This window comes from Teleopsis dalmanni, chromosome 1 (genome assembly GCF_002237135.1).
Source record: "Teleopsis dalmanni isolate 2A chromosome 1, ASM223713v2, whole genome shotgun sequence".
Classification (NCBI taxonomy): domain Eukaryota; kingdom Metazoa; phylum Arthropoda; class Insecta; order Diptera; family Diopsidae; genus Teleopsis; species Teleopsis dalmanni.
Window position 1 is genome coordinate 3,576,030 of NC_051846.1, and position 14,684 is coordinate 3,590,713.

General features: G+C 29.9%; 2 protein-coding genes across 2 annotated transcripts; one reads left to right on the forward strand and one right to left on the reverse strand.

Moving 5' to 3' along the window:
* Window positions 1-9,783: 9,783 nt before the first annotated feature.
* Window positions 9,784-11,381, forward strand: LOC119682956 (uncharacterized protein F13E9.13, mitochondrial). Its single transcript, XM_038096572.1, has 5 exons — window positions 9,784-9,953; window positions 10,006-10,378; window positions 10,438-10,520; window positions 10,590-11,016; window positions 11,078-11,381. Exons 2-5 carry the CDS (start codon window positions 10,303-10,305, stop codon window positions 11,356-11,358), a joined length of 867 nt encoding a protein of 288 aa, XP_037952500.1. The 5' UTR covers window positions 9,784-9,953; window positions 10,006-10,302; the 3' UTR covers window positions 11,359-11,381.
* A 31-nt stretch (window positions 11,382-11,412) lies between these two features.
* Window positions 11,413-14,647, reverse strand: LOC119683136 (kalirin). The gene is made up of 6 exons (XM_038096786.1): window positions 14,557-14,647; window positions 14,307-14,480; window positions 13,684-14,241; window positions 13,130-13,622; window positions 13,011-13,071; window positions 11,413-12,283 (listed from the first exon to the last, which is right to left on the reverse strand). The coding sequence occupies exons 2-6, from the start codon at window positions 14,461-14,463 to the stop codon at window positions 11,555-11,557; spliced, it is 1,998 nt and encodes a 665-aa protein (XP_037952714.1). The 5' UTR covers window positions 14,464-14,480; window positions 14,557-14,647; the 3' UTR covers window positions 11,413-11,554.
* Window positions 14,648-14,684: the final 37 nt, after the last annotated feature.

Sequence of the window (14,684 nt, forward strand, 5' to 3'; positions counted from 1 at the left end):
CACTATTTAGGCTTATACAAATCCAGACCTTATCACGTGGGCTATTCTCTCTTTACTTACACTATTTCCAATATATGAACCCTTTATTCGTCCAATACTTGTATTTATATATGCGTACGGCTGGCTATAAAGCATCCGGTCTTTTCCCAAAACAGTGATTTATGTAGCATTTATATTAAAAGAACGTTCTAGCAACTTAAAGGTATTCTCACTTCTTCTACTTGGCAACTACCTAACTACCAAAATTATTAATAATTTGTTAAAATTCTATTTAAAAAATTTTTCAGAAAAAAATATTCTCACTCGATATTAGCTATTATTTGATAGGATTATTGTTACAAAATCAATCTTAATTAATCTTTTTCTTTAATTTGAGTTTTGTATATTTCGTATACGCATACAAAATAATCAATAAATATCTTCAAAATCACTTCGTAACAGTTTGTGCGATTTTTTTGACTTAATTAAAAATTCTTTTAACCTACAGAAACTTATCTAAACGAATAAATCAGTCAAAGCTTACGAATTTTACGACGTATAGGCCCTTTCGACTCGCTCCACTCTGTAAATAAATATTCTATCAGCGAAAACGTTTACGAATCGCAATTAATAAGCAAAACCAACAGAAAAACCAGTTGGAAAAAATCATAGAGATGACGTAGGCTGTTGTCATCATCAACGCCAATACAGTGGATCGTGCTGCGTTTGTTTTGCCGGTGAGAAGTGGTTCCAACCAAATTTGTAGAGAAACAAGCAACACAGAAAAACAAGCCTAATTCCAATTATTGAGCTCAGCTAAGAAAAGTCGTTTTTACACAAAACAAAACAAAGCGAAATTAAAATGAACAAATTAGGAATTAAAACGTAAGAAAGAACAAAGCAAAGATAAAATAAATTTAACTGGTGATTAAATCAACATTATGCGCTATAAAATTTGGGAGTATATATACATGTATCGGTACCTAAAGAAAAGGAATATAGTGTAAACTCTTTATAAAATTTAAGTGGTATTAATAATTTCGAGAAAAGAACTTTGATTTTTAACACATTAACACTTCTAACAGACCTAGATATATTCAGAACTAGCCATCTGATAGTTCCAGTTAAGTGCATATATCAATTACGTGATATACAATACTTCTATTAAACCCTTTTAACTCATAATACGAGTATTATAAAAAAGCTTAGATTTAAAAGTCGACTTAGATAGATCAACTGTCAAGTACCCAAGCTGCTCTAACAAACCGAGTTACAGTGATACGAGTATACCGATTTTATAATATCCAAATTTTTTTAATGAACTTAGTCACTCGAATCTATTGACTTCTCAAAGTCGATATTTCTATCATAAGAGTAGTTATTAGTTGGCTAGATAAATTTCTCGAAGATGCTATTCTTCTGATAAACACTGTTAAACCTTGGTACACAAACTATTTAAATAATCAAAATGTTTCATTGTCCAAGCTCTTATTCTAAACCTAGTCACTCATTCAAGTTTTTACACCAAACCCAGTTATTAGTTAAATATATAAATTTATCAATGTGCATATTCTTCTGAAAAATCTTGTTATATTAATAGATCGTTTTAATAAGCTAATAAACTCAATTACTGCGATACATGGAATTAGCTTCGTGCAACTCTTTCAAAAAACCTTGCTACTTACTCAAGTTTCTATTACAAATCCATAATTATCTTTTGGTTAAATTGGAGTCTCAACTAGAATAAAGAACCTTATTACTTCGATCAATCATCTTATTAGCACGCAAACTCTCTTAATAAGCCTAGTTACAGGGATGGATTAAATTATCAATACCATACCGTTTTTTATAATGCTGTTATTAATTCAAGTTTTTAACGATTGCTTAATAAAGATATTCTGAAGAGCCTAGTAACTATCGAAGAACCTGCGATGAATTGTCTTCTTGGCATACAAACTATTTTATTACGCCCAGTTAGAGAGAGAGATCGATTTATCGCTTTCTTAACTTTTTTAATTAAAATAATTACTAGAATCAACTTACGTCTCACAATCTAAATGGATCCCATACCAGTTATTAAGATATCTAATATCTTATTATATTACATAGACCTTAAGATTTATTGAAATTTAAGATTAATCTTTTAATTGCAAAGAAGTTTCTATTGAACCATTGTATATGGTTCTGGATTCTGGAAGTAGCAATCCTTGACTTTACGCTTATATATATAGTGAAAACTACATAATTTCTACTAAATTTTAATTAGTAGAGATATATATATAAATATAGGTCCTTGTGGATCAAGTCCAACAGGCACCAGAAATGCCGTCTTTATATTTTAAAACTACATTCAACTGATACATCCATTTATTTAAATTTTTGCATTGTATTTTTATTTAGTATTATTAAAGTGATTTAAGTGCACACATTTAATGATCAATAGTTATATTTAAAGTGTAAAATTAATTTATTTCTGTAGTTAAAAACTGAAAAAGTGATCAAATCTAAACTATTTACACCATGTAAATACTAAAGCCGTACTTAAATCAGATGATGTATTGCTAACGTGCATTTTAGACGAGATATAAAATAAGTAAACTTTAAATTAGTGTGCAAAACATTTTTATTTTAATTAGATAATTAAAAAAAATTTTTTAAATAATTAAATATTGTATAATATCACACTATTCAAGCACTATTTTACGGTATATAAAAAAAGAGTTTAAAATTAAATGCATTAACGGCGTAAAGTCTAATAACGACAGCTTCAAATATAATTTCTTGACTCTCTTTTTAGACGTGTGTACATACGAGTATTTACTTCTATTTATGTTTTGACTAGGAAGAAAGGGCTTTAATCTTATTCCATCATTTTGTCAAATTAACCCACATTTAATTCAACTGTAATGTTCTGTAGATCGGTTATCCCACATATGCTTTTTTATATCGCAGAAACGTGGGTGCAATCACAGAACGATGAAGTAGTACTGACAGTGTTCCAAAGAAGAGTTGTACAAGTTGGATGGACTATCGAATTCAAATGAAACACGATCCTTACGCGCTTTATCACAAAATTGACATAATTCAATGATTTACCTTACAGCGGTTTCATCGATTTTATCATGTCATGGGGATGGATGACGTGCTCCAGCAAAAAAAATGCTTGAAGCGACAGACAGACAGTGTATGTTAATAAGACGTAGCGATGGGCTGTTTCTCCGGTTGAGTGCTCAAGTTAAGAAGGCACTAAATACGCCTGATGTAAGAGACCACATAAGATATGAAAATAGCAAAGGGACCTGGAGAGCGATATCAGATCAAAATTCAATAAATGGTTGTTATAGTGAGATAATTATGTAAGTAAATAGATTTAATTTAATTAATTATAAAAAATTATATACTTTAAACTACTCGAACATACTCAAATTTGATCACCCTTTCAAACAGGAGTGAGAATATTCCTGAAAGAATGCCATCCTGTCATAAAATTAAGTAAAATTGATTAGGTACCACAGTGTCTCATTGTTTAGTTCAACTGATAGCAAGTGCATTTTCACTTACGACTCCCCACCTGAAGTGAATTCTGACATGATCCAACTGCTCTTAACTTTAGTTATCCTAGACACTACGTTAATACGGGGAATTACCATTTATTCTTTTGCTAAATTCAAGTGTCATTTTTAGAACCAAGTGCTGTAACACAATAACACCAAAGATCTAAGTGAGCCTCGCTCCTCACTAAGGTAGAATTCATATCCAAAACTTATTAAATTAAAACCTATTAAAACTCTAATTGATACTGTGGAATTTTCTCTCCAATGGCGGCATATCAGTGCAATATCTTGATATATGTGTTAAGCTCATGGCACGTAACCATATAAAATAACTACGGACTCGAATTATAACATGAGGATCAATCTTTTTTAATGTTTAATTGTACTCCAAGTGCTCGAGTACAAACATGCTCGAACATCAAAATGTTCAAAGCTTTGATCAGCCTGATATATCCAGTTCTTTCCTTTACATAAAGAGTCTCTTCTCATCAATGTGCGATATCATTAAAAGAGCTTTTTAATAAATAATAAATTGGTAAAAATTCAATAAAAATTTATTGATGAATATAATATAATATTAATGAAGAGCTGAACATGACATGTCTTTTAGATAGTAAGTACTTAAAATATTTTAAGGTTGGAACTCAATTTCATCTCAATATAATTATGTATCTAAAGCCATTTCATTCAATAAATTTTACTGAAATTTGAAATTTACACCTTTCACATGATGTATATCTTTCATAAGCAATTAATATAAAGTCAACTTTAGTTTAAATATGTTCGTTCTTTAAGATACAATGAAACAATCGTGTTCACTTGTTGTTGTAAAAAACCCCACACATTTGATTAAACAGAAACTTTCCTTAAAAAGATATTTTATTTATTTTTAATAAGCAACAACGTAGATTAACTAAAAATGAGTTGCAATTTATTTGGTTAAGTATTTGACCCACTGATGTCATAGTCAATCTTTGTTTCACATCTAGATACTTTGTTTTAAATACTCTTTAGTATTATTTCAAACAGTTAACTATTTTATTGGTTTATTATTATTTAATATTTTTTCTTTAAGTATAATTACCACTTTATACTTTATTCATATATTATATATTATTATTATTATTAAATTATTATTATTATTAAAGCAGTTCTTTCGATTTCTTTTTGCATAATATCTCTCAAGATGTTTTAAACTGGAATGTTTTTATTATTATATTTATTTATTTTTTCTTTTTTTTTATATTTTTTTATATAAGAAATTGTTAGTTTATGAAATATTTAAATGTTTGGTTTATGCAACCTAAAATTTACATAAACAAAATTATACTGAGATACCTCGACTTCAATATAATCATATATGCAATATGTAATATGGATTTTAAAAATATACAAAAGACTTTTAATTTACATAACAAATTTTATTTGAAATCTTTTTTTTATTTCTGAAATGCAAATTTTTTTGTTTTGAATCAATAATTAATTAAATTTAAAATATTTTTTTAATATTTTTTTTTTTAAATAACAGGTTTGAGTATCTAAAAACTCTCCGTATTCGTAATAAACAAAAAATTTAAGTTAGAAATAATAAACCAAATTTCTTTATGCAATAGCGTTGACTGACAACTGAAATATTGTTAAAAAAATTTTTAATTAATTATAAATAAATAAGAATAAAAACAAAAGAAGAAACTTGTTCTGAAAAGCACTCTACAAAGAGCATTTAAGTTTTAAGATTGGCGCTTGTTATACTACAGAATATATACTCTATCTGCAAAACAAAATAATGTCGTTTTTGTGTTAGTTGCTCTCATAAAAAGATTATCACTTTTTTTAATAATAGTATAATGTAATTTAAGATTGTTAACGGGTTTCATTACAGGTCATTATGGTCTGAAATATCAGCTTTATAAACTACAATTATCTGCTAATTCGGAATGCAGATTATGCCTCGAAGATGAGGAAACCACAACGCATATTTTTTGTGACTGTCCAACTTTATTAACAAGCAGAAGAAACTTCTTTCATATGTAATTTCTGTCACCAGAACAGATTAAGAGCTCTTCTCTAGATTTAGTTCTGGACATTGTTCATAAAACTTTGAGTGGCTTTGTATAATCAATAGTAAAATTGGTACAATTGGACTCTACTGGCCGCAGTATCGGCTGTTGCGCGATTTTACGTTTAAACTTTTAATAATAATAATAATAGTATAAAAAAAATCAAGGTTCAAAAATTACAACAGGTGTATATATCAATAGATTAAAAATATTGATATAATATAATATATTACCTAATCAATAGATTAGGTCGTAATTAATACTTTTTGTGTTTGTTACTTAAACACTCTCAAGCTATTGTTGTCATAAATGTGAATAGCAAATGAATTAGTTTCGAATAAGTGAATGTTTGCAAGTAAAAGAGAGAGTGAAAAAAAAATCTAAACGCAAGTCATATGAACACAAACAAGTCAATAAACTAGCCAATGCAAGCTGAGAGGCTTGCTGAAGATTTCTAAATCTTATCAACAAAATCCATTAACAATAAAACTGTAATTATAGATTTCTTTATATGCAAGTATATATGCGTTATCTCTCATATATATTTATATATATATAAATATTGCCTGATGCTAATTGAAAGTTCTTAATATAGTACAAGTATTTTATGCAACATATTTTTAAAGATAATTGTATTGTTAATGAATAAATTATTATTATTATTTAATTTTTTTTTTTTTGTGTTGCAACTGCAAGGACTGCAAAGTAATATCTCAAATGTACTGGTAAAATGATCGTCTTGGAAATATATAAGTTTTTTGCTAAATTTAAACGTCACGGAAACATTGGACACAAATAAAATTTATGTCAAGTTGTAGTCTATAAAATTTAAACATTTTGGTTAATCAGCACTAAATTAAAATTATAGCTTAATTTCTCACAATTTAGCAAAAAATAAAAGATACAAAAAAACAATGTTTTGAGAAAAATTTATTTAATTTATAGTTGTGAGTGCCTTTCTATGTCTTCGACATAAAAAAGAAAAATTTATATGCTACTTAAAAAATAAAACCATTAAAATATTAATAATAGTGTTAGTTATTTAATTTATTAATTTATTAATTAGTTAATGTAGCTACTTAAAAAAATAAATTTTGATTGTACTCAGCCTCTATTTTTAGTGGAAGACTAGTTATTGTTTCGGTTGTTTCGGTTGTTTGGAGACATGCTAAATGCAAATTGACACACTTTTGAGTTTTAGTGATTTAACTCAGAACCGCGCCTTAAACACTTTTAGCCAACATTAAGAGTTAATTTTCTTTTAAAGAAAAAAAAAAGCAGCAAAAGATACGCAAATTTAAGGGCTAAAATATAATTAATGATGTATGTTTTTCCATTCGAATGTATCTACTATACTCATATGTTTAAATCTACTAACTCAGCACGACACTCGCATTTCAATATTTAACATTACAAGTTTCAGATATTTTTTTTTATTATTTAATGCCAGAATTACTACGACATACACTCGTCTAGTAAAACTATGACAATATCCAAATAATACGGTTATACGGTCAAGACAGGTGTTATTTTCATTTCGAGGTACTCGAAATATTGAATTCAAAATTTCAATTTCATACGCTTTACATTACAAATAAATTTTGAAAAATATTTAAAAAAAAAATTACTTGAAATACACCTACTTTTGTTTTGAAAACACACAATCTTTTTACACAACACTTTTTTGAATTGATATTTTCTATGTCGATATTTTATTTGTATTTTTAATTTTAAAATTATTTTTATTTACTGAAAACGAACCGTTCACGATTGCGTTCAAATCGAAACTGAATTTGACTTGCTTAATTTGTTCGCGAGCAAACACAATTCAATGCATCTACAAGATACTTTTGCTCGGCCAGCTCTTTTCGCTGTACAGTCAAGACAGACACACAACAATTAAAGATACGATTTTCTTTTGAATTTTTCTTTTTACAATAAACAGGCATTTTCACACGCGGTTGTCTAGGCAGAGTAATTATTTACCTCAAAAAGAGTTGTCCGTAGACCTCACTGTATCTCTTTGACTCTCACTCTCTTAACAACAACATTAAAGAAAATCATTCAAAATATCAACAAACTTGCACGAAAACTTTTGTAAGATAGTGTAGTGTAACTACCTTCTGCTCAAAAAGTAACCGTATTTTGTTGTTTGTTAACTACTTCTTAAGTAATAGACCTTTTTCAAAAAATTTTTTGTTATGTTGTTACACCCTTTCTTACCATAGGTCGGTAAAAATTTGGGCGCCATCTGTCAATTAGTTTGTTTACAGCAGCTGTTAATGTGAGACTACCTCAAGTGCATTTAACGATTTTTACTATGGAAAATTCTTGTTGTACGCGATTTTTTGACCAAACACGGCACCACTGTCATCGCTCAGGCACCATATTCGCCAGATCTGGATCCGTGCGAGTTTTTCCTGTTCCCGAAACTCAAATTGCCCCTTCGTGGTAAGCGTTTTGAGTCGATTGAATCGGTAAAAGAGAATTCGCTGAAGGAACTTAAAGCCATACCTGCACGGGCCTACGAAAAATGTATGGAAGATTGGGTTAAGCGTTGGCATATGTGTATCGCTTCAGAAGGAGCATATTTTGAAGGAGATAAAATAAATTTAGAATAAAATTTAAATTTGTATGTTTTATATACAAAATCCGAATACTTTTTGAGCAGAAGTATAGTCAAGTGAAAAATTAAACAGTAATTTGTGTTTTTATTAAAATTAAATAAAAAGGTTTTTGAAAAATAGTGAACTACAACAACAACAAAAATATTTTTTTATATTATTTTTAATTAATTGAACTTTTTACTGGCCATATAGCTGTTTCGAGTATTGTCAAATACCTATCATCAGTGGTCTTGAAAATAATTATTGTATTTAATTATTTATAAATAATTTTTTTGAGACTGCAAGTACCAGGAATCGAACTCGTGCCCTGCCAAATTTGAAGCTCAGAGTGAAAATTTTAATAAATTCACTTTATAATAGAACGAAATCATAAACCAACTCGTAGAGGATAAAAAATCTACGAAGAACTTTTTACGAAGAAATTTTAGATTGCGGTGTATATCGCTGTTCCTCATGTACGATGGCGTTTTAAAAATGTTCCGTCGAACCTCGTTCTGGAAACGTTGGATTATTTCAACGTTACTCTTCCATACTTCAGCACCATACAACCATAAAATTTGAGTGATCAAATTGAGGGAGCACTAACCGCTCTTGTTGTACAAGACATGAGAAGACGGGCACGCAACAGTGGAGCCTGGAGAGACATACTGCGTTAGTCCGGAACTCGGTAACGGGATGTTATGAACAAATAATTCAGAATTTCGAATGAGTCTTCTAACAAAGAAGTAACATTAGAAAAAAAATCAAAAATTTGGTTTAGAAAAAGGAACTTCCCATAACACCAAAATGGATTCATATTAAAAACAAAAATTCGACTTATAGAATGCACTTTCCCATATTCCTATAGGCACGCGACAATATTTTTATTCAAGTTATAGAGAAATTCGAGTTAAAGAAGTTTGACTGTAGTTTGATTTTCATGGCTCTGCTTGTCATTCCTGCAAATGTTGCTATTACGTAGGAAACTTGGCAAAAATTTCGCATTTCAACGCACCAAGTCAACAGCCAGGAACCATGTTCAAAACTACCAGCTTCAAAACTACTTTCATTCAATGCCATTGTTGATAGAAATAAAACTTGTAAAGGCCGTGTGCCAGCTCAAGTAAATTGAGGGAAATAGTAAATTATGTCGGTATGGCAGCGAATGTTAGTATTTACCACAATTTCGAGTAGGGTAAGTTAGATAAAAATTAGATAAATTAGGTATCACCATTGTGTAAATTTTATAAGATGTTTAATAAATAAATTAATAAATTTGAAAACTTTTAACCAAAAATAATAAATAAATGCAAAAAATAAATAAATAAATATTTATTTAAGTGGAGTGCAAAAAATCCCTAGGAAATTTCAATTTACTTTACCGCAATTTACTCGAACTCGCACACGGCCTAAATTAACAAATTACAAACACAATAATGCATTTCAAAGTCTAATTTTGTTTTGTATTTGTTAGTCAAGACAAGAACCTTCTACAGTTATTGTGAATGACATTATATTACGTTTTTTGTTTTTATAAACAAAATTAATAAAATGTAAACACAACAGCTGATTTTTAAAATCGACAGTAGATTTGAAAACAATTTTCCTTATTGTAATAAAATAATTATTACACGCTAATAAAAAATAAATGTAAATAATAAATAAATAAGATATATTATTTATATATTTCAATATATTTCTTTATTTATTGTAAAGTTATTCTCATATAATTTCAGATACAACGGCGGTAATCGGTGAGTTATAGTAATTTATATTTTAAATAAAAATTAATTTATTTAATTTTAGATTTCAATATAAATTAGAATGCGAATGAACATCTTTTGTGTTTAACTATATATTAAATGTGATGTGTTGAGTAAAGTGGTTTTAAAACATAGTAACGTAGAGCGGGCCAGCGAATTCCGTCCCTATAGCCGTCCTCATAGCCAGAACGACAAATTGAAACTATAAAAAAACTATATAAAACTCAGTTTTCATAAATAAAAACTGTTAGCAAATAATATTAAATACACTAATTGAAATATTTATGCCATTAATTTTTTATACGTCATAACAACAAGTGGTCGTGTTTACAGAAGGAAAATGAATCGTTTTCTAAAAGTATTTAATAAAGGAAAATGTCATATCATTGGAATGATACACGTTGATGCCTTGCCTGGTAAAAGCAAAATATTAAATTTAAATTATTAAATAAATAATAAAGTTATACATTTTAAGGTACCCCTAAGTACGCCGGCAATTGGAATAAAATTCTCGAAAAAACACAATATGAAGCAAACGTTTATAATAAATATAAATTGGTATTAACAGAATATATTTTGTTGAATATATAACAAAATTTTAAATTTAGAAATATTTAATCCTAATAGGATGCTGTTTTAATTGAAAATATGCACGATGTGCCCTACGTGCAAGCGACGCACTTCACACCGGAAACAGTGGCCTGCATGACACATATTGGCAGCGCAGTGAAACAAGTTTTGTCAAGTAGCACTCCACTGGGTATGCAGATTCTCGCATGTGGCAATAGAGAAGCTTTAGCAGTAGCCAAAGCAATAGGTCTACAATTTATACGAGCTGAGGGTTTTGTATTTGGTCATGTTGCAGATGAAGGTTACACAGATGCATGTGCAGGGCAATTACTACGCTATCGTCGTCAAATTGATGCTGACAATGTGCTTATATTAACCGATTTGAAAAAGAAGCATAGCGCACATGCCATAACGCAAGACGTTAGCCTTTTAGAAACTGCGAAGGCAGCGGAATTTTTCTTAACCGATGGTGTCATCATAACAGGTATGTGCAAATATAATACTAATATTTCATTCAATACTTAAAAATTAAGTTTTAATTAAAGGAAACTCTACTGGTCACGCAGCTAGTCCGGAGGATTTAAACAATTTAACAGGTAAAATAAAATCTCCAATATTGATTGGTTCCGGTGTGACTACCGACAATTTCCATGAATACTACAATAAGGCTCAGGGTGTCATCATAGGTTCACACTTTAAAATTAATGGCCAGTGGGAGAATGATTTATGCGAAAAGACAATCGATAAATTCATGCAGAGATCAGCAGCACTTAATGAAACAAATGCTGCTATTAGTATAAGTAAAAAGGCAAAAAACATTAACTAAAATAAAATTATAAAAAATAAAATACAAAAGGATTTTTTAATAGTAGTAATCAATATATGTATTATTTACTTAAACATCTCATAACAGTAGAAAAATGGTAATGTCAAATAAGAGATTCTTTCATGAGATATGAATTAAAAAATAAATTGTGAAAATATTAAAAAATAATATCAGAATTGTAAAAACACAACAAAAACTAAAACAGTTTTGCAAAAAAATTGTAAATCTTCTCTGGCAACGATTGCTGGGAATTAGTGCAACTCGAACTGGTAAAACTGTATGCCTTCGGTTTCGATGGAGTATTCGCCTCGGAATCATCAAACTTAACACGTTTCTTCTGTGGTGGAGTACTAAAGTTTTCGTTCTGTATGAGATGTTCCGGCATACTCCAATTAGCAGAGTGTGCACTTTTATTACTGCCACCACTTGAACGTAATGGATACAACACATCACGAAAGTTACCATTACCAAATACATCTTCACGATTTATTGCTCTTGGTATTGTATTGTCAACGTTATGTGCACGAAAATATGACTTTGAATTTGAATAACGACTAGCGAATCCATAAGTAGGATCATGTTCTGTATTTGGAGTCATATCTGTGGCATTCGTTGTATGTGTGCGCTTTAATATACCACGAATGGGATTTTTCTCTGTAGCGATGTATTTGTATAATTTGGAAATACGATTTTCAGTTGGGTTCTTTGAAGTACGTTGAGAATCACTGCGCATTTCCACAGTTTGTGTATCTGGCATTGAAGATTCTGTGAATGCGACACATTTTGTGTTGGTGTTGTTTTTGACTTTGTCAGTGGCGCCAATTGATTTCTTTGCACGTGGAAAGCAAGTACTTGAAATTTTACTATCGCTGTCATCATCAGAATCAGAATTGCGATTTTTATTGCGATAAATTGAATCATAATCCTGAAATTAAAATGTGTAAAATTAAAATCATTTTCTAAATGAAAAGTAACCATAAACGAATCATCACCAGTTTGTTTCATTCTTAGAAATAGTCATTTAATCACTTAATTTTTTAGAGTATATTCAGACTTGAGTCTCTTGTGAATCTAACGAATAACTAATGCTATTGTTAGCATATTATTAGAATTGTACTGTAAGTAGATTTATAAGGAAACTGACACCTAAGTAAACTAGCATCTAAGGAAACTGACACGGATGGAAATTCACATCTAACGAAACTGACACCTAAGGAAATTGTCATCTAAGTGACATTTAAAGAAAGTGACGTCCAAAGAAGCTAACATCTAAGAAAACTAATTATTCAACTTTCTACCAATATAAACCAAAAGTATTGCTTCGTTTGCTTATTTATTAAGACCAATGAACTAGTTTCTTCCCAACATTTTCTTTTTAGAATAATACATAATAGCTATTTAATAATATAAAAATTATTTATAAATTTTTTAAACTCCACAAATTATCCGAAAGCCTCTTCCAAAGTAAATACCTGGCTACGGTCCTCACTCTATTACTTGGCTATTTATTATTTTTTTATATGAAATATTCTTATTGGGGATGATGATTCGTTTTTGGTTTTAATAAAGTTAAATAATGAATCAGTTTAGTATATGCAAAAAATACTGTTTGATCACCAAAGTTATATATACAAAATTCAACAGATACTTACGCACTTCTTTTTATTTGGACTCAACACATAATCCATATCAAATTTTTTCATATCCTTTTTCCTAAAACATATACAAGTATTTATTTATTTAAAATTATTATTATATTTTATATACCAACCTTATGGGTGTTCTCTTGCTAGACTCTTTTCGTAGTGTTTTCCTGCATTCCACATGTAAATCTATGGCATCTCTTAGAAAACCAACCCAAGTGCGTCCTAGTTGTAAATCTGTAGTACCAAAAATAATGCCATCTCCTTGGCAAGTAACCTTGAAGTTGCCTGGGAATAGTTCGTAGACTTTACACTTTTTTAGCGGGAAAATGCAACAACACTCAAGTGAGTTTTCGACCACAGTATTAGGAGCACGCTCTTTAAGTATTTTGCAGTACATAAAAATATCTGACATGAGAACACAATAACGTTTCACATCAGTGCCATTCCTTGTCACCTTCTGCAAAATGCCTTCCTTAATAACTTTGCGTGATGGTTTCACAATGTTAGGAGAACGATTAAGCAAAGAATTTTGTAAATTAATGAGCATTTGGGTGATTTCCTGATCTTCAACGCAGGAGTTTATGTGCAAAACAGTCATTTCAATCTGTTTAACAGATTCTACAAAAAAAAATATATGGAATATTAATATAATATCACATTATATTATAGAAACTACTACCTTTTAATAGTTTGTAATCTTCATCAGCAGGACTAGTGTATAATAGAACTTGCTCCAGTAGTAGTTTATAACGTGGTACACGTTGTATAGGTGTTATCATAAAGGAGTTCAACTTTCGTTGTACTTCGGGACGACTTTCAGTGTCTTCCAGAAATTTACGAAAGGCCGCATTTTTACTTAGTAAACTCTGCGATACCAGCAAAGCTTTGCGATAATCAAATGCATACACTGAATATAACTTAAAAAATGGTGCCATTTTAAGAAAGGCATGAGCTACATTCTTAACATCATTTTCCAGTTGGCTCAGTAACTCACCATTTAAACTGTGTATCATTTCGATATGACTAAACAGTATTGAGTGGCTGGAAGCATCAATAATACTTTGCAGAGGACGTACGAAATACTGTATAAGTGTTTCCAATTGGTTCAAGTATGTTTTTTCCGAAGTGATGATTTCCTGTATTGCTTGCATACGAAAATTCTTTCGTTTATCAGCTTCACCGCCAATGGGAGTACCATAGGTGCTGGAAGCGCTGCTATTATTCAGCATAGCACAAACTATTTATAGAAAAGAGTTTTGGAATAATAAGGTATTATAATAATATGTAATCTGTTAAACTTACCCTTATTACGTGATTTTGCTGTTAGCAAATTGCGTTCCTGCAACGCTTGCCGCAATTCTTTGCTAAAGCTAATTGACGGTTGAGGCGTGCGTGGAGTGTGGTAAACCATTTCGTTAATAGTGCTATTAGCATTACGTTTTATTGGTGGAGTGTGCATTTTTAAAAGCGTTAAAACTGCAAATTATATAAATATACACAAAACTAAATTTTAAAACAAACAAAAGAACGCATCTGTGGCGTCCCCTATCACCTGCTAACAAACAAATTTGAACAGACGTTGACTTAATAAGGCGTTGCCAAGTACTTTTATTTTGAAGATATGTTCAATAGGTAAAATTAACAGCTGGCGGTGTTTATTATTGTTGGCAACGCAAAAAT